General features: G+C 45.9%; 1 protein-coding gene across 2 annotated transcripts in view; it reads left to right on the forward strand.

The window, feature by feature from the left end:
• LOC147603294 (uncharacterized) overlaps positions 1-24,880 on the forward strand; it is a 78,460-nt gene that overhangs the window by 16,105 nt on the left and 37,475 nt on the right. For both annotated transcript variants that reach the window (XM_086796798.1, XM_086796797.1), the window contains one exon: positions 59-243. In XM_086796798.1, the coding sequence (XP_086652924.1) occupies positions 59-243 (185 nt within the window). The remainder of the gene's footprint in view (positions 1-58; positions 244-24,880) is intronic.

Raw genomic sequence — 24,880 nt, forward strand, 5'->3', positions numbered from 1 at the left:
TGTATTGCATGAATAAAATGCTTTCGAGAAATCCAGCTATGTTTTTTTGCTTTTGCAGCTTTTAAGGATGCAGCTCACAAATGAAGCAGACCCATTTTTCCTTTATTTCCTAGAAGTCAGTGAAGATGATTTTCAAAGCTTGAAAGTAGAACAATGCATACTTGTGGACTTCAACACTTTCCCTTACAAGTTCATAGAGCTTTTGGAGCATTGTGTTGATGCCGGTAGCCATGATACTCCAAGGTATTCTGTGGAACATAGTGCTTTTCGACCTGCTCATGTCTTTCTTAATAATTCTTTACTGCTTTTGAGAAAAAATAAATGACATATGAAGTGATTGTGTTGCTATAACTTCTCTCGCTTGACTCTTCAAGATTATTACACCTTTGATTGTCGTAGTATCATTATCAAAGCACGCCCTTGCATTGCAAATGAGGCCAAGTAGTGTTGTCTAATGAGGTCAAAGTGCTGTGTAACAGATGTAAGTCCATGTAATTTAGTCCAACATGACTACCCTAGTTTACTAAAGAGGGGATAATGTGCTCATAAAATTATTCAAAGTGATAGAGTGATAACAAATTGATAAAAAATGTTACAATAATCAAAATGCAAGGGTAGGCATCGTTAGGAATTAATGGGACATGTGAGGAGTAAAAGGTGATGCGCCCGTGCGATGAAGGGATGAGAGTTGCCTATTTGTATGCCGCGTTGATGCTCAAGAGAAGGGTTGGTGATGCAGCGTATGCCGAAGGTGGTGAAGAAGAACAAGCGAAGAGTTGTAACGTCCTTTCAGTTTTCTTGATTAAGGTTACTCAAAAAAAATCTATCAACTAATCTAACCTTAGTCGGTCTGATTTAATAGGCTCCCTCTTCCTCTCGTTAATTAATTTGATTTTCTTTTTTCTACTTATTTGTAGGCCCCTGTTTACCGACCTTCAGTTTTTGTGTGTTTGCTATAACAACCCTAATCTGTTCTTGGGGGTTTACCGTAGATCGGTACCACACTTAGAAATCTCGATTGTCTAGCACTGCCTGCCATGTCTACCCTGTGCCCACGTCAATTGTGCTGCTAATTGCCTCCTGTGGTGCCAGCACGGCACCCTGCTTCACTGCTCACTGTGTCCTCGCCCCTTGAAACATTGTCGGTGCCCCGGATCCCTGCTCGCATACTTCAACGGTTTGACCCCACACTTGGCCGCCTCATTTATCGCCCCAGGCCTCGATTCTCACCCCTTGTGCCTCCACTCGGCGTGTATCGCCCACCCTCTCAGGCTCTCTCGTACCACTCACAATCGTTGCCTTCCATTCTCTTTTCGCGCCACTTCCCTTTCTTCTCGTTCTTCACCTCATCCTACCCAACAAACACCCTAGCATACCCTTGCCTCTGCCCATTATATCTAACCCCGGCATTGCTGGCAGTCAATTTTGGCCAAGCTGCCCGGCAAAGAGGACTTCGTGATGCCCTTCGCGATCCCCTGCTGGACCTCAGCTCGTCAGCTACCAACACCTTTACTGCTGACGTGATGCCGTTGTGAGCTATGGAGCAACAACAAACAAAAAAAACTTTTTATTTTCGAAGAACTTCATCTTTAGCATTTTGATTGTCCCCGCTTGCATTTGCAGTTTTATTTGCCTCCTGCCATTCTAGCTCTTTCCTTGGCTTTCCTGGCCTTGCTTCTACCTCTTCCTTCTGCTTCACTCTTGGCCTATGGTGGGTTCCCACGTGGTTGAGTTTGTGGCGATTTTTCTCCTCTACATCGCAGGGCCATGCCGGTAGTACTTAATTTGCAGCAGCATATCGGTCCTATAGTCGCATCTGCTACTTCCACCTTTATCTTCCAGTGTGATTCTTCTCTGTACCATGTGGTTATTCTTTTTATAAAAAAAATGTAAAGGTACGAACATAATATTATGCACGGGTAATGTACACAGGCCTCATGGCCAACAGCTGGGCTAGAACACAAACAAACTTAGAAAAAGGGGGGAGGGGGGACAGAAATAGTAGACAGTCCAGACAATTGATACATTTTCCCGAGCAGTGACAATGGTGCTAGGAAAAACCCTCTATCAACTATGCACGCAATGGAACTGTGCGGACGATCCGAAACCAAGAAGCGGCCAACTCTCAGCCTATCACATGCGTGGAAGCCATGGAGGAGAGCTGCCACAACAACAAGCCTTGAATTTGTCCAATATGGCCCTGTATACCCGACTGGCCATTGAAGATGAATGAGTTTCGGGTGAGCCATATGTGCCACAAGCCAATGTACCTAAAGAAATGAAACAAATTCACAAGTGCAGCCTCCACTATTGCACCTGGAAGATTGCCAAAAACCCAATCCCTGATCGAAACATGTGTGTGTGCAATGGACCACGAAGCTCGGGAAACAAAATCCGAAACATGTTTAGCAACCAGGCAATGCATAAATAAATGGTGGCTATTCTCTGGGCAAGTGGTGCAGAAAACACAAAAGGCTTGCTGCAAGCTTCCTCATGCACCTATAGGCAAACCTCCCACCAACACCCACCAAACAAAGACTTTCCCTTGAAAAGGGATCTTGGTTATTCTCTCTGTCGTACCTTCCCTTTCTCCACACCGCAGACACGGTGTGCTGGCCTGTGGTGGCTTAGCTGGCGGCCCTTAACCTTCCTCCCTCTCTGCACCCTTGGACACGGTGTGGTGGGTCCTAACATTCCTTGATGTGGTTAACCTAAACTTCGAATGGTACTACCCTGATGGACAGGAATCTCTCTTCTTCAGTCCTTGGGGTACCTGACCAACTTCTTAAACACCATTCTTCTCCTTGATTCATGGACGGTGAATCAAATAGTGGTGGGCCATGTGGAGCCACCTTGTCTGCCCATGGGACTTCGCCCCGGTCAAAGTGGTAAAGCTTCCTCTCGCCAACCAAAGTATAAGTCCCTTGTGCTCGTCGTTGTAACACCGGGCTAGGCTGCTAGCCCAAGTGTGATATCCCTTATTTGGACCGCCTCTTAAGTTGTCAGCATCAATCATAAAGAACCTACCGCGGTGGCTACGTACCCGATGGTTACCGATGCACCAACTTGCAGAGGTGACCGACGCATCACTTGCATGGCATCTATGCCATTGATGGTGGTATTTTAGGTGATGCCCACCGATGGGACGGTGGAACACAAGGAGCCCCTGATGTGTACAAAAAGGTCACCCTTGAGACTACCTGGGGCGAGTTCAATCGTTAGTGTACTTATTGGATTTCAATCAAGAGCTTACTGTAACATCTTTCCATAAGGTCCCTAGCCGTGTGACAACTCTTGAGGGTATACTACAACAGAGTGGAACATTGTGTTACCACATTAGTGTGCCTGGGCAGCCAAGTCTACTACAGTAACCACCTAATTATATAGCTGGCTATAACCATGTGGTTCAATTGTGCAACTCACCCATCAAGCTTTAAAGGGATCCAAATGCTCCATGCTTTGTGGACTTTAGCCCAAGGTATTACATGCTGCATTGAACCTGGACTTGTATAGACTTTGCTGATATTCATGGTAGACTACTCAAGGCTAGTGATCTTTTTAAAATTGCAGCAAAACCAAAATCCAGTACTACATAGCAAAACCCAAAATTAAAGAAATGTTCCTTAGACTCGGATATAACGAGTATCAACCCTCATCCTCCCAATTGGTATTGATGCTAGTACTGCTGAACCACTAGGGTTAGCTAGCTAACTTGGACTAGATATGCACATAACATAAACTTGATGTGCTCAACACTTGTTATGCACACCTGAGCAACACAAATACCCTTAGAACTCCTCTCTTGAAAAGTTTCTTACAGCCTTCTTCAAAATGACAACAGTTTGCAATTGTTTAAGATACGGGTGAAAGGAAGGATGAAACGATACATAAAAGGTTTTCCTGTGTTTGAATGAGAATAGCACATTGTTTTCTCATATTATGTCTGCACAAACATACCATGATGCATGGTGATTTTGTAGCAAGTTTTGACCATGCAGTTGAAAGAACTGTCAAAATACGCAGCGTAGATGATAACCAAATCTGAGACCACAAGAGCAAGTAGAGTGCAGAAAATAGACAGCACAAGAGAAGGAGAGAGATAGGCGTGTAACTCTGCTCTATATACACAAGATCCCGGAATGATACAAGATACAATGGCAAGGGAGTGGGGGGTCCATTATATATGGACCCCAGGCAACAGTCGGCCTGCTCCAGAGGTAGCCGACTGGGTCAAGTTCTCCATGACCTGCTCTAAAGGCCAGTCGGCCGACAACGATCCTCAGCAAGGTCATATGACTCCAGCACCACAGATTCCATCATAACCTTCCATATGCCGTAATTGTTCCCGTCCAACTAACGGTCCACCGGGAACGTGGGGAGTGTTGGGATCTTCACATGCTTCTCAGCCATCTCTAACAAATCTGCCATTGCGGGGATGTAACTGAAAAGGGTGGGTGGGTGGGAAAAAAAACTTACACCTGCAAGTGGCTGTCCAGCAATTCAGCCCGCCGTCCTCTTGCTTCTTCTCTTCCTGAACAGTCCCGAACAATCCACCAATCAGCAACGCAACAGTCCCCCTCTTGCTCACACAACTCCCAAGATCTATCAAGAGCCTAGGGCTCTAATACCATGTCAAAATACGTAGCGGAGATGATAACCAAATTTGAGACCACAAGAGCAAGTAGAGTGCAGAAAATAGACAACACAAGAGAAGGAGAGAGATAGGCGTGTAACTCTGTTCTATATACACAAGATCCCGGAATGATACAAGATACAATGGCAAGGGAGTGGGGGGTCCATTATATATGGACCCTAGGCAGCAGTCGGCCTGCTCTAGAGGCAACCGACTGGGTCAAGTTCTCCAGGATCTGCTCTAGAGGCCAGTCGGTTAGCACAAACAGGGTCGGCCAGCACTGTCCCAAGGTCGGGTATAGTCGGCCAGAGAAGAACAAGAGAACAACAGCTGCCAGCACACGACTGCCACCCCAGGCCAAGAAAAAATGGGAAAAATATGGGGAAAAATACGGGGAGTGAGGAAAAATGAGAAAAGCACCTACAAGGGTGGGCACACCCACAACACAAGCCCTGGTGTCTCAGTAAAGACAGGAGATGACTTCTAACAAGAACTGCATGGTTTGAAAGACCAGAAAGGGGATGCTGTGACTGCTCACCTCCCGTGATATTGCAATGCCAGATAAAGATCTTATACACATCATGCTTCACTCTCTTTCTCAATGCTATGTTGACTTCAAAACAAGCTCTAATTTCATAGCCAGGTTTGCTATGCCTAGGCCCTACTCTCAATGATTTGATTGGAGTGTTGTACCAAGAAGAAACAATGCTTGGAGGCTGGTCTTCTTATAAAGATGATGAGGCATTCTACTTGCATGGTCCTTGTAGAGGACATGGTAGAAACCTTGGCAAAGTGAACAGTTTCCATGGTGGTAGAGAAGGCAATGCACATCGTACCAGCTTGTCATGAGGAGGCAACTATGGGCAACCAAACCATAGTGCATCATGCTTTGGTCGTGGTTGAAGACGTGGTAGAAACCTTTGGGAAGGGAATAGGAACCATGGCGGTAGAAGAGGCAATGCACAAAATACAAATTTGTCATCGAGAGGCAGCTGGGCAGCAAAACCATAGTTCTTCAGGCTTTGGTCATGGCCAAAGCAATGACTACAAGAAAGCCAACTGCAATTTGTGGCAAATATGGTCACTTTGCAAACGAATGCTAGAAAAAACAAGCTGATAAAAATAGAAGACAGCATGGGCATGTGCTTACGATTCCATTGTTGCTCCCCAAAAAATTCAGCTAGAACAAGTACTTATTCACAGACTTAATGGTTAGGAGGCAATCCACCAAAACCCAAGTGTTGTTCTTCTAAATGCAGTCCATCTCTTGCTGCATGGGATCGTTCCATTCCTTGTGAATGAGAGCTCCAATCTTGGTTGCAAATGTAACATGCGGAAGCTTACAGACAGGATTATACTTTAATAAGGAATATTCAACACCTTGGTTCTTGACGATTGCACAATGTAGTGGAGAAAAAGAAAGAAAGATATATTAACGTCTTGGAAAGGCCAAAGTGGCCTATGAGACCAAAACATAGTACACAGCTGATGGTGTCTCATCAAAAGTAAGACAAAAAGGACTAAAAAGTCCTAAAACAGTCCTAAACAGCTATGAAAGGAAAAAACTCCTTTTGAGGTACAACAAAAGTGTATAATATCTACAACTAGCATAAGATTGGTGTAATCTGCTCATCTCAGTATCTCTCTCATGGGGTGCTGTAAGATAGGCAAACTAAAGTGGTGGGGTAGTTGTCTCCTGTGTGGCGGGTGATGATGGCTCTAATCCACTGGTGATGAAGCGTCTGTGGATGAGGTCCTCTTAAGCGAGGGCGTCTCGCTCGACAAAGTGCTATGGCTTTGTCAAGGGTGACTCCTCTTGAAGGACATCTATGGGACGTCTAGCTTGCTGGCGGGGTGGTCCTGGTGTGCTGTATCTGGTCGTATCTGCCGGGGTGGTCCTGGCCCTGAAAAAATCTGTCATGGCTCGCTGGCGGGGTGGATCTTGGTGTGCTGTCCTGGCTCGTAGGAGAGCCTCTCGATGGCATCTGAGCTCCAACAAGAAAAGCCCCAAACACCTCTGATCCTCAAACTCCATCACATGTCGTAATGGTCCAAAACCCTCTTGGAAGAGACACCAGTATCTCCCTCGTATCTTATAGTACACAGTACATCGGCATATGTAGTGCTCCTTTGACTCCACTTCCTGGTGACATAGCTGACATCGGCATATGTAGTGCTCCACTTCCTAGTGATATAGCTAACAAATGCGGTCTTTTGGCTTCATCCCCTCGTATCTGCCAGTCTCTATCCTCAGCTGATGTGATGAAGTGTGGATCTATCCAATGGCACTGCGAATGCCATGTGAGAGATGGGTGTCCATGTATGTAGACCGTGTCATCAAAGCCATCTGGGGAGAGATGTAGAAAATGGTCCCGATAGTGGGCCATCTTCGTGCCTAGTGGTAAGGGGGGGCTGGACCATGTCCTTTCTGCATCTAGCCTCACGATGTCCATCCTGATCACCCTATTTTGCTCAGAGTGACTAAGGTCCAAGAAGGGGCAGTCCAGGCTGTAATCATATGGAGGGAGTGCGTCAATCGTCATGCCATGTAATCTCAGCCCGGTACACATCTGGGTGTACCAGCATCGTGTATCGCCGTCTGCTGCTAACTACCTGGAAGAGATAAGTGCTAGGTGTGGGTATCTCTGTCTGGGGAGCTCCCATATCCTTTGCAAAAATGTCACTAACTGGAATAGGGCTTCGGTAACCACTGGTGCGGCTCCTATCTCTGCTCTGACAATCTCATGAGGTACCGATGGTTTGCTCCAAATCATGCGTGCGATCATAGTCACCAGTGGTTTCTCTAGTACCTGCCATCCATCATAGAAATCTCTCTCTGGTCCGACCTGGTCGACAAGCGGCTCCCTCCTCGTGTGGTAGAGGCTGGGTCCCCATATGGGTGAGCCATATAAGAGTGTAGGTGTGACCAATGTGTCAAACAACCAAAGAGAGAGAGAGAGAGAGAGAGAGAGAAGGAGAACAAGACAAGTACACCCGATTGGGTCCCAAATACCCTCTGAAGGGCCCCACCAAGGACTAGTGTATTTGCTTTATTGAACCATGAAAAACGATTGACTTTATGTAGATCTTCCATGGCTGTAAATCTGCAGCCTGTAGATGACCTAATTCCTTGACCTTCAAGTTCACCTTGCTTCAGACTTCCCTTGGCTGTCTTGGCCCTTGAAGTACTTTAGCACTTTGTGAATAATGAGATACCTAGACCTTTTGTTAACCCATGTATATATAGGGCAAATAGGTGCTGGTTGGTTTGCTACAGGGGCTGTCGGCCTGTTCCATGAAGCTCCACGACTTGTTTTTATCATCATTAATGCGGCGCTTTTTCCCATATGGCACATTAGGCTGCTGCCAGACTTGATGATTCTACTGGCCGATTGTCTGGCTGCTGGCCACGTCTGGGCCTAACTGCCCTGAAACTGGCTGACTATGGCCTAACGTCTTTGTTGAAGCGTGCAGATCATCTTCTCCATCATCATCATGAACCAAATCATGGAATTTTACATCGTTGCCCGTTGATTCAGAGCGCCTCCATCAACTGCTGTGCCACGTCCATCACCTGACCGTACGATTGCACGGATCCGTACAACCGTACGGACATGTACGGACAGAAAATTTTAGAAACCCTAAAACCATTAAAACAGGTTTTATATAAGTTTTCTTGCCAGAAAGAGCTTTTCCATGGTTTTCTTCATCAAGGCTGTAGGAGTTGTGGAGATTACTCATGGCATGAGCGAATGATTCTTGGACTTGGACTTGGACTTGGATTTGGATCTGGACTTGGACTTGGATTTGGACTTGGAACTTGGACTTGGACTTGGATATGGACTTGAATTTGGATTTGGATTCATTGGACTTGGATTCATTGGATTTGGATTCATTGGACTTGGATTCATTGGATTTGGTACTAGTCCGGTGAGAGATATTTGTGGGTCATCCTCGTGGTGTGCTCGGCATCAGAGATCTCGTGCCTAGATATCGACATCGACTTGGATATCCTACATCGGCATATTTGTTTGTTTTGTATTCATTGATTGTATTGATCTTGGCTAACGTGCCCGTGGATTGTTCCTGAATAAATTCTTGAAAGGGGGCGAGGCTTGTTTCCCACTCAGTGTGGTGTATTGTGCAACCCCAGTTTGGACACCAGGCTTGGCAGCCTCCACATGGAGCCAGATAGAGTGCCCATAGGTCATACTGCTATCCGAGCTATAGCTTGCCGCATCCACAATGACGAGAGGCATGCATGAGGCACCCTGGATCACTTTCCACATGCGTTATACCTCTCTGTTTTGGGATTTGTGCCGCACGTCCACTTTCTAGTATACCGCTCAAACAGACTCCAATCGGGGTGTTCTTAACATTGACACATAGGTCTTGGAGAGTTGGTTAAGGGTCATCAATCACAAAATTGAAAAAGTCAGCCCTCCTTTGACTAGAGTTGATTGTGCTGAAAAGTCAACTGTCACGTTTGACTGGCTTTCACTAACCCGATTGAAATGGTTGTCGGCTCATCTTATACCTCTTCTTGAGTACATTGCAAGGGTGTAATTGCTTTGAATGAGAAAAATTAGGGTTTATGATTGAATCAAGGTTTTATGCCCAACTGCATGTGACCTTTTGGATGAATTTTGGCAACATCTCCTTTGTAGTTGAATCTCAATTCCAAGGAGTGTCTTTATCTATTTGTAATAATTCAATGCCAATTGCCAAGTGTTTACCCAATCAGTTGGCCTCAAAACTGTCACATGCACTCTGCACTGTAGTGCATGGTGAGAAGTTGGCTTATCATCATCAGTGCAACATTGTACAGTATTAGTACCTTTTAGGATGATATTTGTCGTATGCCGTAACCCCATTGTCATCCTCAGTCCAGGATAAGTTAGGCACGAGCTACGTAGGTCATTCTCAACCTTAGACAGTCAGTCAGTCAGTCCAAGACCCTTAACCCACTTGAAGAGACGCATTCATGCATGTAGAGTAAATAGAAACCTTAAGGTTTGCATTAGAAAGCACTCTGCATATTGCATATCATTCATCCATTGCATATAGATCATTGCAGAAGCCTTGAAATAGCATCTGGTAGCCTTAGAATATTTATTAGGATTTATCTGGCATTTTTTCCACAATTTCCAGCATTTAAACACCATTTATCAGTCGTGTAGCATTTTATATCCAGTCGGCCAGCATTTAGTGCCAATATAGTATAAATAGGCTTGCTTTGCTCATTCATTCAATATCATATCAGCATCAAGCGCTTCAGCGTTTGAGTCTTCAGTCCATAGTTCACCTCAGTATCTAGCGTTTTGGAGAAGCGTTTCATCCTACAGCCATAGGAGCATCAACGCATGTGCATCTAGCGCTCCATCAGCAAAACACAGCAGTTTTCAGCATTCAGCCATCAGTAAACCTTGCGTTTTCTGCAAACAAACAGTTTTCAGTATTCATCTCTTCATCGTTTTGCTACAGCCAATTGGTGAAGGTAAAACTCAGCATTCATATTCATTTACAACATTCATACATAGCCTAGAATAGTCCCAAACAGCCCCTATTTCAGCCTCAGATTTATAGCCTTCCCTCATTCCATTGGGAAGAGTGCATAGGCTCAAGATTGGACATCATTGGTGATTCTACAGCCGTGTACAGCTCAGCCCGACTACTCTTGGTCTTCAGAGATCTTGCGTTTGGCTTATCGTCAGTGCATTGTCAATCTCTTCAAAGTAACAAAGAAAATACTATTCCGGTAACGGGATAGGGGACCCTTCAGTGGGTGATTCGGGACCCCATACGGTGTACAGTTTCTCTCTCTCTCTCTCTCTCTCTCTCTCTCTCTCTCCAGTTCGCCTCTCTGCCCCCGCCAGTTCACCATTTTCGCCGCCATTTTCGCCATTCGCGCCTTTCTGCCCTAGGCGTCAGTTCGCCTCTCTGTCCGCATTTCGCCTCTCTGCCCCCGCCAGTTCGCCATTTTCGCCTTTCTGCCCTAGGCGTCAGTTCGCCTCTCTGCCCCCGCCAGTTCGCCATTGTAGCCCTGCCGGCCCCCTTTCCCCACCCACCCTTGCTCAGGCCCCCAAGGCAGAAACATAACTCTCTCTCTCTCTCTCCTCCCTGCCTGTGGGAAGGACTGCAGAGTGATTTGGAGGAATGGCCCCGAGTCTCCAAGAGAAGCTCGAGGCCCTCGAGATGGCAATGAAGGCATTAATCAAGGAGAACAAGAAGACATCCGATTCCAACCTCAATGAGGTGGAAAACAAACTACACAAGCACATCATAGCTCTCGAAGCACGGGTCACAAACCTCGAACAAGAGAACACGGCACTCAAGGAGGAGGTGAGTGCATTGAAAGTGGAAATGGCAGCCATCAAGAATGCTGAGAAGGAAGAAGGGGAGATCAATGACAACACTCTCACGGCCATCAAAGAAGAGATCTCCAAGGAGATCACAAAGGACATGGAAGGAAAGCTCGAAGCCAAGCAGTCAGGATGGGTCGAGGTGGTGAAGAAGAACATCCGTAAAGAAGTGAGAGAGGAAACTCAAAGGGAAGAAAACCAAATCATTCACACCACCATTGAGGAGGAGAAGATGAGGCATGCCCGCCGCCTCAACATTTGAGTCACAGGTATAGCCGAGACACCCGACTCCACTCCCGAGAAAGATGGACAGCTTCTATGCATGAAGCTCGGCTACAAGGAAGAGCACCCTCTCCCCTTCACCAAAGCATGGAGAGCCGGGAAAGACTCAACACGCAAGCGAGCCCTCATCCTACAGTTTGCAGGAGAGACGGAGAGGGTCACCTTCATGAGGAAGAGGGTTATACTACGGGGTTTAGAGGGAGCTCCTATTTTCTTGGATGATGATCTCACGAGGATGCAGCTTGAGCATAGGAGAACTTGCATGCCACGAGTCTTACACGCGAGGAGAGAAGGCAAGAAGGCCTTCTATCGAGATGGTCGGGTCATCATTGATGGCTGGCCCATGGATTAGCGGTTTGGGGCCTATGGGACACAGACCAGGCTACTGACAGAGATACACATAGCAGTATGGAACTGTAATGGTTCACTATGGGTGCAGCCTGGACGACTGGAGCATGTTATGGTGGGGAGAGACATCATACTTCTGACAGAGACACATCAGAGCCCAGAGAGAGGGCTACCTCGAGTAGAGGGATTCCAGTGGGAGTCAGCATACAGGAGGACCACACGCCAGGGTACCTCGAGAGGGTCGGGGGGAGTAGCAGTCCTATTCAGACGAGAGCTACAGGGGAGACTGAGAGTGGTAGCACAGGATCCAGAGGCCAGATACATGTGGATCAGCTTACAGCTCTCACAGGACAGGGTTATATACATAGCTCTATGTTACTTTTCTCCATCAGGATCCTCCTATGTCATTACAGAGGACATGCCACAGGAGGAGGAGATAGGAGCCTCGCCATACACTTGTCTGTCAGAGGAGATTATGCATTATTCTACACTAGGGGAAGTATTTCTTACGGGCGACTTCAATGCCCACACACAGAGCAGACAGTGTGAGGTGTATGACTATGATGACATGGAGATCCTCCACCCTGTGGATCCAGAGGAGATAGGGGCTAGTCGGGCATCAGAGGACACTGGACCAGACAGAGGACATTATGGGGACCACTTACTAGAGTTGGGAGCCAGGCATCGTCTCGTTATTTATAACGGGATGCTACAGTGGCCGGGATCAGGAGGGCTGACATGCTTCCCACATGGGGGTCATACACGGACCGGAGGCACGGTGGTAGACTACATTATGGGGTCTTTGGAGGCATCACAGCTTGTCACCTTATTCTCCATTCCACCTCGTCCTATTGGGGCAGATCATACATACTTGGCATTTTCACTAGCCGGATCACCAGTATCACCAGCCCCCCACATACCGACGCCACACACTACCATCTACTTCACACATGACATGGCAGACATATACACTGGCAGAGTAGAGGATGGGCTCCTACTCATGGATCCCCTGGCATCTATGGATACCATTACAGCCCAGCTCGCATCACTCCTACACACGGCTGCATTACAGAGCTTCCCACATCGTGTACACTCAGGAGAGCCTGCGAGACCTGGGACTATGCCCCAGAACAGATGGTATGATGACGAGTGCAGAGCCCTATACTCACGACTCCGCATACAGAGAGCCTTGGGAGCCATCACAGAGCAGGAGTCGAGGAGAGAGATGAGGAGACTTACTCGCCGCAAAAGGCGGGCCTTCGCAGAGATACAGGAGCTAGAGATCTTTCATTTCTTCATGAGTAGAGATAGCCCTGTCTCATGGCGGCACTTCAGAGAGCCCCGGACCCCGACACCTATTGCAGACCCACAGACATGGCACACATATGCAGAGGGTCTATACCATGCCCCACAGCAGCCACCTATACCTCAGCCAGAGGAGCCTCGACCTACCACAGCTAGCTTCTTTACCCACTCGATGGTACAAGAAGCTATCCGCCGCCTACAGCATGGACGGGCCGCCGACCATATGGGCCTGCAGGGTGAGCATCTCATATATGCAGTAGATTCTTTAGCTCCTTTTCTTGCACACCTGTTTAACAGGGCACTAGCAGAGGGTTTGCCTGCGGAGTGGACGATGCACACCATTGTGCCGATTCACAAAACAGGGGATATGCTCGATCCGAGCAACTACAGGACGGTTATGGTTGGCCACGTACTGGCCAAACTCTATGGTGCAGTGCTGGAGCAGGAGCTTAGCTTATATGCTGAGCGAGCAGGTTTACGCTCATCAGGGCAGGCAGGCTTCAGGAGAGCTTTCTCTACCACTGACCATGTATTCACTTTGAGATGTATGATTGATCAGGCCAGAGTGAGGAAGAGAAAGCTCTATTGCTGCTTTGTGGATTTCCGCAAGGCATTTGACACAGTACCACGAGAGAGGCTCTTTCAGCGCTTGCAGTCTCTTGGCATACCAGCAGATATGACATGGGGCATCTATGCATTATATGAGCAGGTTTTTGGGCGAGTCAGATGTCCAGGAGGTATGTCCGAGACTATTGCTAGCACCATTGGTGTGAAGCAAGGATGCCCACTTTCCCCCACGCTATTTGGGTTATACATTGATGAGGTGGCTGACTTCATTACACGGGGAGGCGGAGATGGAGTTGATTTAGCAGGTACCTCAGTACATATTATGCTCTATGCTGATGATATTGTATTAGTGTCTGAGTCCCCAGGTGGTCTACGGCAGCATCTACATGCACTCCATGATTTCTGCACACAGAGGGGTCTTACTGTGAACCTTGGGAAAACCAAGGTTATGGTCTTTCATACATCGAGACAGGGTAGGAGTCAGCTGACATTCACTCTCGCAGGATGCCAGGTGGAGGTGGTGACATCATACGTGTACCTAGGGGTTACCTTCTCTGCAGCAGCCACACGCTTTACCATGGGTTCAGCAGCCAGAGCTAGATTGACACGGGGATATGCAGCATTGGCTATGCTAGAGAGACAGTGCCACCAGGCGCATTTTCAGGAGCCCTGGACGAAGGGGTGGCTATTTGACACATTAGTCACACCGGCATTGATGTATGGAGCAGCAGTATGGGCGCCAGGCCTTGCTACCCATTGGTGGACACAGATAGAGAGACCACAGGCCCTCATGATGGCACGGATGATACGCAGCAAACCGTCAGTACCTCATGACATTATCCGAGCAGAGTTTGCTGCGCCTCCTATGATGGTAGAGGCCATATTTCAGACTATATGCCTGCTAGACAGATTCAGAGAGATGCCACAGGACAGATTATCATACAGAGCTTTTCAGGCATCTAGACAGTTGGCTGAGGCAGGAGACAGAGGATCATGGTATGCACAGGTCACACATTGGTTCTCACAGCATGGCCTAGACATGGATCATCTACCACCATTCCAGTATGACAGGGATGCACCACATATCCGTCTCTCTCATAGTGAGAGGAACAGAGTATTGAGACAGGATCTATGGCAGCTCTATACACGAGAGACATGGATATCGCCTACACAGCCTCTTCCACCGAAGATGCTATACTACAGAGATCACTTCATGAGTATCACTGATGATGGATTTATAGAGAGGCCTAGATACATGGAGGGCTTTTTACCACACGGCTCCCGAGTGGCTATTGGTCAGCTCAGAGTTTCATCACACCGATTGGATATTGAGACTGGCAGAGCAGCACGGATCCCCCGCGAGAGGAGAGGGTATGCAGATTGTGCAGAGAGGAGGTGGAGAGTGAGGAGCATTATGTATGCAGATGCAGAGCATATACAGCCATCAGAGAGAGATATCCCATTTTATTCAGAGAGCCACATTCCCTACGCCAGATCTTTGAGGCAGCAGACCAGCGCATACTGGGGAGATACATTCTAGACATACAGCGCCACAGAGAGACATTATTACAGGCTCAGACAGCTCCAGAGGGGGGGCAACAGACACAGATTACTACATTTTTTCAGAGATCCATACCCCTCCCAGCCCCTACACAGCAGGGAATTACTCTCCAGAGAGCAGAGACACTTAGAGCCCGCAGGAGACAGAGGACACCTGGCTTTCGGACACCACGCCTATACCAGAGAGAGATGACAGAGATCAGAGCTCAGTTTCACAGAGAGGGTGCGGAGCGACTGGCTCGCTTCAGAGCACACCCAGGCATGTTCTTCAGGGAGCTGTGGACACCCCCTTCACTGATGTATACCATTTTATACCCCCAGTATGGTACAGGATGGAGCTAGCTAGGTTGCATATCATGATTGTATACTCCATGCATATAGCTTTGCATTCTCCTAGTAATAGAGCTCCATCCCCTGCACACCCAGATTCAGCTTTTTTATTCAGTACTTTTTCATTTTGTTGGGATGACAGAGGATACCCCATACATGTACTCCGATTTGTCTCATAGGCCGAGTTCGGTCTTTTGGAAGACGTTAATAAAATCTTTCTTTCTTTCTTTCTTTCTCTCTCAAATCTCTTAAAGTTTGAAGTCTTAAAGTGGATTGCTAAACTCGCGAAACTCAGGATACAGAAGACGGTGTGAGCATTTGTGTGACAAGATCCTCAATTACGAATATTTCTGCTGCATGTTACATTGGTATTAGATTCAGCTTGTCCACACATACCTTATCCTAGTGTGAGGGCATCCTTGGGTGGTCAGATTGCATTCCGACACGACCATCGACTTCAGCATCATGTCTACAGAGGAGAGTACCCATCAGCTGGAAGAAGTCTCTCCCGAAGGAGACCTTGCTTATCCGACTACAACAGACACCATAGCTCTACTTAGAACAGCTTCTCATGGAGCGTCTCCAACTCTTGGAGGCAACAACAGCACGTCCTCCTCCGCCTCCGGCCACCCTCGACTACATCTCCCTCTTCTTTGAGATGGAACAACAAAGAAGAGAAGACGAGACCAGACAGAGAGAAGAAAAAGCAAAAGAAGAAGCAATAAAACAACAAGAAAAAGCAGATAGATGGGACTATGAGGAAGCCCAACGCAGGATTGAAGAAGACCGGCGTCAGAAAACCCTTGATGAAAAGGCTAAAGCAGGCATTATTGGAGGTTATCTTCCTCCAGAGGAGCAAAAGAAATACAAGTCAGAAAACATATGTTTTTTCTGTCATATCATAGGGCATGGTAAGAAGGATTGCCACAAATGGCAAGCGGAACAAGCCACCAAAGTACCTTTTGCCACAATTGCCATAGCATCTCCAGCTTCTCCAGCCTTGCCTACTACCACCAATGCGGTTCAGCTTTTACCTTCTATGCATCCTATGCCATCCGTGGTATTTGATGCTAAGCAGGAGGGTGAGAGCGATGCTGCACAGAAAAGCCTCATTCGAGCTTATGGCTCTGCCAAGGGCCGACAGTTTGTAGTCCTATTTGACATGGGCAGTTCTGAGGACACCATCTCTCCCCAGTTGGCTAACAAAATGAGCTGCACATTAGTACCATATCATTTGTATAAAATTTGAGAAATGGTCAGCCATATAAAGGAGGTTATGGCAAAATTTTCATAAATTTTGTGGAAATAGACATCTTCGAGCCATTAAGATCAATGTTGCAAATGTACCTCCGGATACCATTGGCTATGCCTATAACAAGCGTGTCATCGGGTTTTACACCCCCTATCACTTCGATCCCACACCGGGCTTTGGTCCCTTACCTAATATCTCCAAAAATCCTATAGGTGCCAACCCTTTCTTGGATGTCCACACCCTAGACATACTGACTAGTCTAGGAAGGGGGTAGCCCAAGGACTCAGTGATCAGGTCGTTGACATCTTCACCAAAGCATTGGGTACAGAGAAGCTTCGCAGATTCAGGGCTTCGCTTGGTGTACATGAGATGGAGTTGAGCTCGAGGGGGAGTGTTGAGATATCGAGCTCAGGATGGGTTCACACCTGGTCTCCGCACCTCTTCTTCATGATGCCCATTACTCCTTAGTTGGAGGACATAGAGGTATCAACAGTACCCTTGAGAAATTATAACGGTCCTTTTATTGGCCAAAAATGTGGCGTGATGTATATTCACATGTTTAAGCCTGTAAGATTTATCAAAAAGTTAAGGTGCCACATACAAAGAAGACTGGGTTACTGCAACCTTTGCCTATCTCCAACGGACCTTTCATCGACATATCTATGGACTTTGTAGGGCCTCTACCAGCATCCACCTGATCCCGTAACACTCAGTGTTTCACCATTGTGGATCGCTTCAGGAAATTCTGCATGCTCATCCCATGCAAGCATACGGCCACAGTTGAGGACGTAGCCCGTCTTTTTCTCAAACATTGGTACCCAATTTGTGGTTTGCCTAGCACCATCACCTCAGATAGCGATTCCAAGTTTACCTTGCATTTCTGGAGGGCATTATTTGAAAACTTTGGAACCAAGTTACAGTTGTCTAGTGCATTCTATCCACAAATAGACGGCCAGACATAAATTTATAACCAGTTGGCCTTTGATGTTCTCAAGTCATATTGTCATGACCAGCAGTCCAAGTGGGAACATTATCTTCCATTGGTCCAAGCCATCTGGAACAATACTCATTCATCCAGTGTCGGACGGCGGACTCCATATGGTCGTCGTTTCTCTTCTATTTTGACGAGATTGGTGTCTCCATCTCTAGAGGCTAATAAAACCACAGAAGCATTTTCCGAAATCATTGAGTCAGTCAAGGACCGCTTGACCAAAGCACAGGAAGCTTATAGCAGACAAGTAAATAAGTCTAGACGATATGTCCACTTCAAGGAAGGGGATTGGGTCTATCTGCGCATCATGAAACAAAGATTGAAACAAGTGGACAAACGTTGTCCCAAGCTTTCATTCCGTAGTTTTTGACCTTTCTCGATAGTTAAAAAGTTAAGTGATGTCTCCATTAAGTTAAAATTGCCTAACAGTTGGACGATGCATGATGTTTTCCATGTTTCTTGGCTAAAACCATATGTTGGACCACAAGTTTTTGATGTTTCAGATGAAGAGCAACCAGACGTGGTAGACGAAGCCGAAGTCATCGAGCCTGAGCAGATCCTTCTTCATCATTGGAAGCATGGTTCCGGTCGACGGATACATCAGTTCTATATGAAGTTCCGAGATCGAGGTATCCACGAAACCGTTTGGCTAGACGAGGAGTTCTTTCAAGAGTACCGCCAGTTGTTGGCGGACTACTTGGAAGCCATGAACCTGCCACCACGCTAAGCAAGAAGGAATGTCACATGCACTCTGCACTGTAGTGCATGGTGACAAGCTGGCTCATCATCATCAGTGCAACATTGTACAATATTCGCACCTTTTAGGATGATATTTGTTGTATGCCGTGACCCCATTGTAATCCTCAGTCTAGGATAAGTTAGGCACAAGCTACATAGGTCATTCTCAGCCTTAGACAGTCAGTCAGTCAGGCCAAGTCCCTTAACCCACTTGAAGAGACGCATTCATGCATGTAGAGTCAGTAGAAACCTTAGGGTTTGCATTTAGAATATTTATTAGTATTTATATGGCATTTTTCCATAATTTCCAGCATTTAACACCATTTCTCAGTCGTGTAGCATTTTATATCTACTCGGCCAGCATTTAGTGTCAACCGACCAGCCCTCAGTATAGTATAAATAGGCTTGCTTTGCTCATTCATTCAAATTCATATCAGCAATCAGCATCAAGCGCTTCAGCGTTTCAGTCTTCACCCCATAGTTCACCTCAGCATCCAGCGTTTTGGAGAAACGTTTCATCCTACAGCCATAGGAGCATCAACGCATGTGCATCCAACGCTCCATCAGCAAAACGCATCAGTTTTCTGTTGGGTAGGAGGGAAGCTAGCTTGCACACACACACAACCTCAAGCACAGATAAACGTGAGTGCTGGAAAAGATGTACTCAATAATGATATGAAATGAAAGTACAAGTGAGTACTAAAAGGCCTAGGGCAAAGTGTCCAACACACATAAGTGTGTTCACACGGGGAAAAAAACCTGTCCAGTCACAGGGAAAAAGTGCCCGTGAGTAAGCTGGGTTCACACCTGAACTAGCCGGGAGTGGACATGACCAACAAACCCCCCTCAAGTGAATGGTGTGAACGGGTAGCAGCAGGGTGATAAAGCTGTGAATGCTGCCCTGCACTATGCTCCACAGTAAGAGTGAACTGCAGTGCCAATGGAAAAAGCAATCCCTAATGTCATAGTGCTAATGCTAGAGCACAATAGTACAAAAATGCATCACCAGAAATGCATGGAAAAGATCATGTGGACATCAACTGCATCAAATCAAGAGGCATTGCACAATTACCCCCTGAAGGCAAGTACCAAATGCCAAGCTGAACTGCATGTAATCCACATCAATGCTCTGTAACTGCACCAGTGATAAGCATAAGAAGAGATAGCAGATATACACAGGTGTAAAGGCAACAGGATTTTGAAGTCATGCCTGCGAGACATGCAATGTAAGCTGCAAAAGTGAAACTCATCAATAGAGGATCCGATGAGGAAAAAATCAGCAATGGTAGGGCTGATAAAAATAAAAATTCAGCAATGGGGAAAGCTGAAAATGGGGAGAAAAAGTGGGGGCTCGAGGCGGGCATCAGCCAATGCTATGAGAGGATAGGTAAACTCTCAGCGATGCCATGATCAGTGGCATGTATGGCAAATGTAAAGATGCATAATCCCACAATGAATAATATACATGTGACATGTCAAAACCATGAGAGCAAGACAACACTGGCGAAGTGTGTAAAAGGCACTCCCAGTAAACATCACATGTAAGAAAGTGACTATGTCAACACTGTAGAAACAATCCCGCTGCAAGGGAAAACAGCATAAAAGGCATCTCCAGTAGACATCACATGTGAGAAAGTGACAATGTCAACACTGTAGGAACAATCCCGCTGAAAGGGAAAACAGCATAAAAGGCATCTCCAGTAGACATCACATAAGAGAAAGCGTCTAGCATAGACCAGCATAAGGGTCAACAAGCATAAGTGACCATGAGGCATCACCAACTGCATGTGGGCAAGTAGAATCCCCCCTTGAAATGCATCTGCCAGACAATGCATACCATGGAGTACAGACTATAAAGCATAGTCATCAAAAGCAATGGCATCAGAAGACATCTCTGCAAGCAATGAAGATGTAAGTGTCAAGGCTGACACATGTGTAGCCAAATTGGCCTGATCTGCACCTGTGGAAGAAGATGCCAGCTTCTTCTTTTTTTCACTCTCAATACGCTTCCTGCATTCCTCTATGGTGTGCCCTGTTTTCCTGCAATAGTTACAACGCTTTTTCTTTTTAGGCTTGTCCTCTGTCTTGGGAGGATTCGATGGGCTAGGTTTAGGCCCAGATCTATTCCCACGAAAAGGAGCAGCCATTGCTGACTCAACAGACATCATGTTGTTCCTGTTGAAACGAGATTGCTCTTCACTGAGCAAGAGAGTCACAAGGTTGTCAAAAGTGACCGCATTAGTAGGTGCATTGCCAGCCAACAACCGCAAAGTGGTGCCAAATGTCTGATAAGAGTCAGGCAAGTTGCACAAAACTGTCTGAACAAGATAGCTATCTGTCAAAACCTCATCAATGTTAATGAGCTGCTCTAGTAGGTCCTTCACATGCGTAAGGTACTGATCGATAGAGTCACCTTCAAGCATGCGGTCAGTCTCAAGCTTGTCCCGAAGGTAAGCTACACGAGCCTCATTGCGACCTAAATACAATGCCGCCAAGGTATCCCAAGCACCCTTTGCAGTGGTGCAAGATCGAATGTGCGGAATGATATGCCTGTGGCACGAGAGAGCAATCAATGCATGGGCTTGAGCATCCCTAGCATCCCAAGTACGTTGCTGTTGAGTAGGAGGAAGACGAGGAGGTGGACCTGCAGGATTATGAGCGGGAATCTCTAATTTTTGATATATAGATTCTTTACGCATCTATTTATGCATAATTCAATTTTAAGGAAAATAACACTTTTGAAGTAAAATTAAATCCTTTATGGATCTTCCTATGCATAAATTCAATTTTCATGAGAATGGCACTTTTGAAATAAAAATAATTCTTTTATGCATCTTCCTATGCATAAATTCATCTTCCTATGCATAAATTCAATAATAAAAAATCACACTTCACCTTCCGCTGGAGCAGGTGCAAGAGGACACTCCTCAGTGCCATCCACATACAACCATACATTTTTGGCAACCAAAACATGACGCATCATATAAGCCCACATAGGGTACTTGTCCCCATTGAGCTTGTCCTCTTGAGATAGCATTCCAAAGAGGTCATTATTACTGTTGGCCATGATAGGACAACAAATCTGTCACAAGTCACCACGAGTATGCAATGTCCAGCAAAACCGTAAGAATGCAGGAGATAAATAGCAGGATAACCAATGGACTGAAAGGGAACTCCTTCACTAGGAGAAATACATATGCATGTCCCAAATCTGCAAGTGTACTGCACGATGATGCAAATCTGTCAAAGTGTCCACAATGGCATACATATACTGCAGCAAACCACAAATGTATACATATGTGCCGTGAAAAACACAATCAGCTGACACTTGTAAGAGCTGCAAGTGCTCAAATCCTGGCAGATCAAACCTAAATTGGTCGAATGCTCCAAAAATGGGCTCAATGTAGAAAAGCCCTAATTTTTAGGCAACCAATTAGACCACATCTGAACCGGATCTGCACCTGTAAATCTGCTAATGCGATTGTCACCTGTACCAAGTGCTGCAATGCCCAAAAATTGGGGGAAATGGCCCAATGCCAACCAAATGTGCTTGTAATACCCAAAAATTGGGGGAAATGTCCCAATGCCAACCAAATGTGCTTGTAATACGCAAAAATTGGGGGAAATGCTTCAATGCCAACCAAATGTGCCTGCAATACCCAAAATTGCCTGCAAATAGTGCTAATTTATGCAAAATAGTGCCAATTTTTGCAAAATCCCCAAATTTCTAGTGCAATTATGCACCAAATCTGCTGAAATCAATGCCAATGTGTGCCAATGTTGCAATTGCAGGCTCAATGGGGAAAAGTCCCAAAATTAATGCAATTGATTTGCTAATTTTTAGCAATTTTAGGTCAAAATTTGTAAATCCCACAAACCTGAAATTTGTAAGGGATTTGGAGTTGGAGTTGGGTAGCAGGTACAATAGGCAGGTAGATCTGAGGCAGGGGTGTAAGATTTGACAGGCATCGTATGACGGCACAGATCTGAAGCTAAAGTCGTACGGCGGCGTAGATCAGTCACAGGCGACAGGCGACGAGCGGCGCTAGGTAGATAACAGGCGGGACAGGTCTGAGGGCGGCGATGGAAGATCTGAAGGTGGCGACCCCAGATCTGGCAGGCGTTGGAGGCGGCGGCGCACGGGCGACAGATCTGACGGGTGGATTTGAAGGTCGACGACGCATAGCGGCGGTGGCGGCGGCGTGTTTGAGGGCGACGGCGGCGGGTAGTGTGCAGGTGCCAGGTACAGTTGGCGTCGTACAGCAGCAGGTCATGAGCAACCGGGCAGTACAAGTCGGGAACAGCAAGGGAGAAAAGAACACGACTATTTTTTTTATTTAATAATAAGAGAGAGTGTGGTGTGTAAAGTGTGCAGTAGGTTGCAGCAAGGGGCAAACCCTAACCCTAATGTTTGGGAGCAACAGGGTGTAACCCTAACCCTAACCAGGCTCTGATACCAATGTTGGGTAGGAGGGAAGCTAGCTTGCACACACTTTTTTTTTGTGAAACGAAGAAACTATATTATGAAACATCCATTTTACATCAGGGCAGTGCTCAATAAAGAGCCTATGCCCTATCCATCAAAAACAGTAAAAGAAAAGCTGAATACAAGAAACATCCAAATCTTCCTCATGTAAGGCATCATATAAGGACTGCCGCAATGAGGCTCGGAAGAACTCATAAGGGTGCTGAAGGGGTGAATTCAGATATGCATGATTTCGTTGTAGCCAGAGGGTCCATAAGGCCCAGTATCTGAACCAATGGAAGAAAAGAGAATACTGTGACAAAGAAGCTGATAATGTGCCAAACATCCAGAAAAACCTGTAGAACTTGTGTGCAGGAAATCTGAGAGATAAAAAATAGGAGATCTTGTCCAGAAGGTCTCTGGAATATGAACAAAACCACGATAAATGCGGAATACTCTCAGTAGTATGATGACATCTTGGACAAAGAGGAGAGGCAATCCTTCTTTGAGCCAATTTCACTCCCACTGGAAAAATACCAACAATGCATCTCCAAAGAAAGAGTCTCTGCTTCAATGGCATTTTTAACTTCCATATCAATGTCAATTTTCCTTTCCACCAAGCTAAAGACTTATTCACATGCCAAAGAGAATTAGCATGATGAGCAATCCATGGAGGAGGTAATATCAATCGATAAGCCTGTATGGAAGTCAATAGATGCAAAGGCTGAGAGGATAATCTTGAACTTGAAGACTGAAGATGCCAATCTTGAAGCCTGTCTCTTACATCCAATGTTGGAATCGGAATGAAAGGGTGTAAGAGATCTGCAATAGCTTTCCATATAGGTCTATGATGCATCCCGAGATTGTATTGTTGACATGCTGCCGAAAAAGAGAGAATATGCCCTCCAGTATCTACCACGTCGTCAATGAACCGGATGCCCAACTTCATAAGATTGTAAGCTCTGATTGGTTGTTGTACAGCAAGGGGAGAGTAAAAAACAGCACTCCAATGTAGGCTTTCCATTCGAAGCGAGGAAGCTATAGAAGCAGGATGGGGAGACCATTTGATGCGAGAGAGCACTTTCTTCCAATCCTGAATCAAGGAAGTAGAAAATGGACAACCAGGGATTTTACCTTGAAATTTGCCAAGTACTACTTCCGATGGATCAACTAGCCAATGTCCATAAGCATTTGTGCGCATTTGACCACACAAAATTGCCAACATGATAGACCAAGGCTGCTCTTGTTGAAAAAAGGTTTTGAGCATAGTGATCTTTCTTGCCAACACATGAAATTTGATGTTTATAATATTCAAACCACCATGCATTCTTGGTGAGCAAAGTAGGTCCATTTTGAGCAACCTTAAAGCTTTTTTATGAAGCTTAGTTTTCCAAAAAATCTCCATGGCTTGAGACATAAAAGAAGAAAGATCTCGAGATGACCAATGTAATAGAGGAAGGTAAAACTGAACATAAGCTAGAACAATGGACTGAACAATTCGAAGGCGTACGTGCAATGGCCAAGTGGAGATCTTCCAATATTCTAATTTGTCATGAATTTTGTTTAGTACCCAAGATATTTGTTGCTTATTTATGATTTTCCAGCCAATGGGATAACCCAAATGTCTTACCATGTTTTCCGGATAAATAATCTGGTCGGGCCACAGGATAGCATGCCAGTCACAATGCTTGAGAGGTAAGAGTTTTGATTTCTGAAAATTAAATTTTAGACTAGCTGCTAACCCGAAATCTGAAAGAGTATCCATCAATAGGTGAAGCTCCAGAGGACTGTTCTTTGGCATGAAGAATGAATCATCTGCATAAGCCTGTGCGATGAAAGGCCGTGAACAAGAAATCTGAAGCCCCTCTAACTGTCTAGTATCAACCAGATGATCCATATAAAGAAGCAAAGGATGTGAAGCAATAGAATAGAACAAAGCACTGAGAGGGCATCCCTGTCGAACTGATCGTTCTAGAGTCCAAGACTCAGACAAATGTTTCTCTATAAAGCATTGAGCAATGGAATCTGAGTAAAGCCAATATATGAC

Source organism: Cibotium barometz, chromosome 64, assembly GCF_041138505.1.
Source record: "Cibotium barometz isolate CiBa-2024 chromosome 64, ASM4113850v1, whole genome shotgun sequence".
NCBI lineage: Eukaryota > Viridiplantae > Streptophyta > Polypodiopsida > Cyatheales > Cibotiaceae > Cibotium > Cibotium barometz.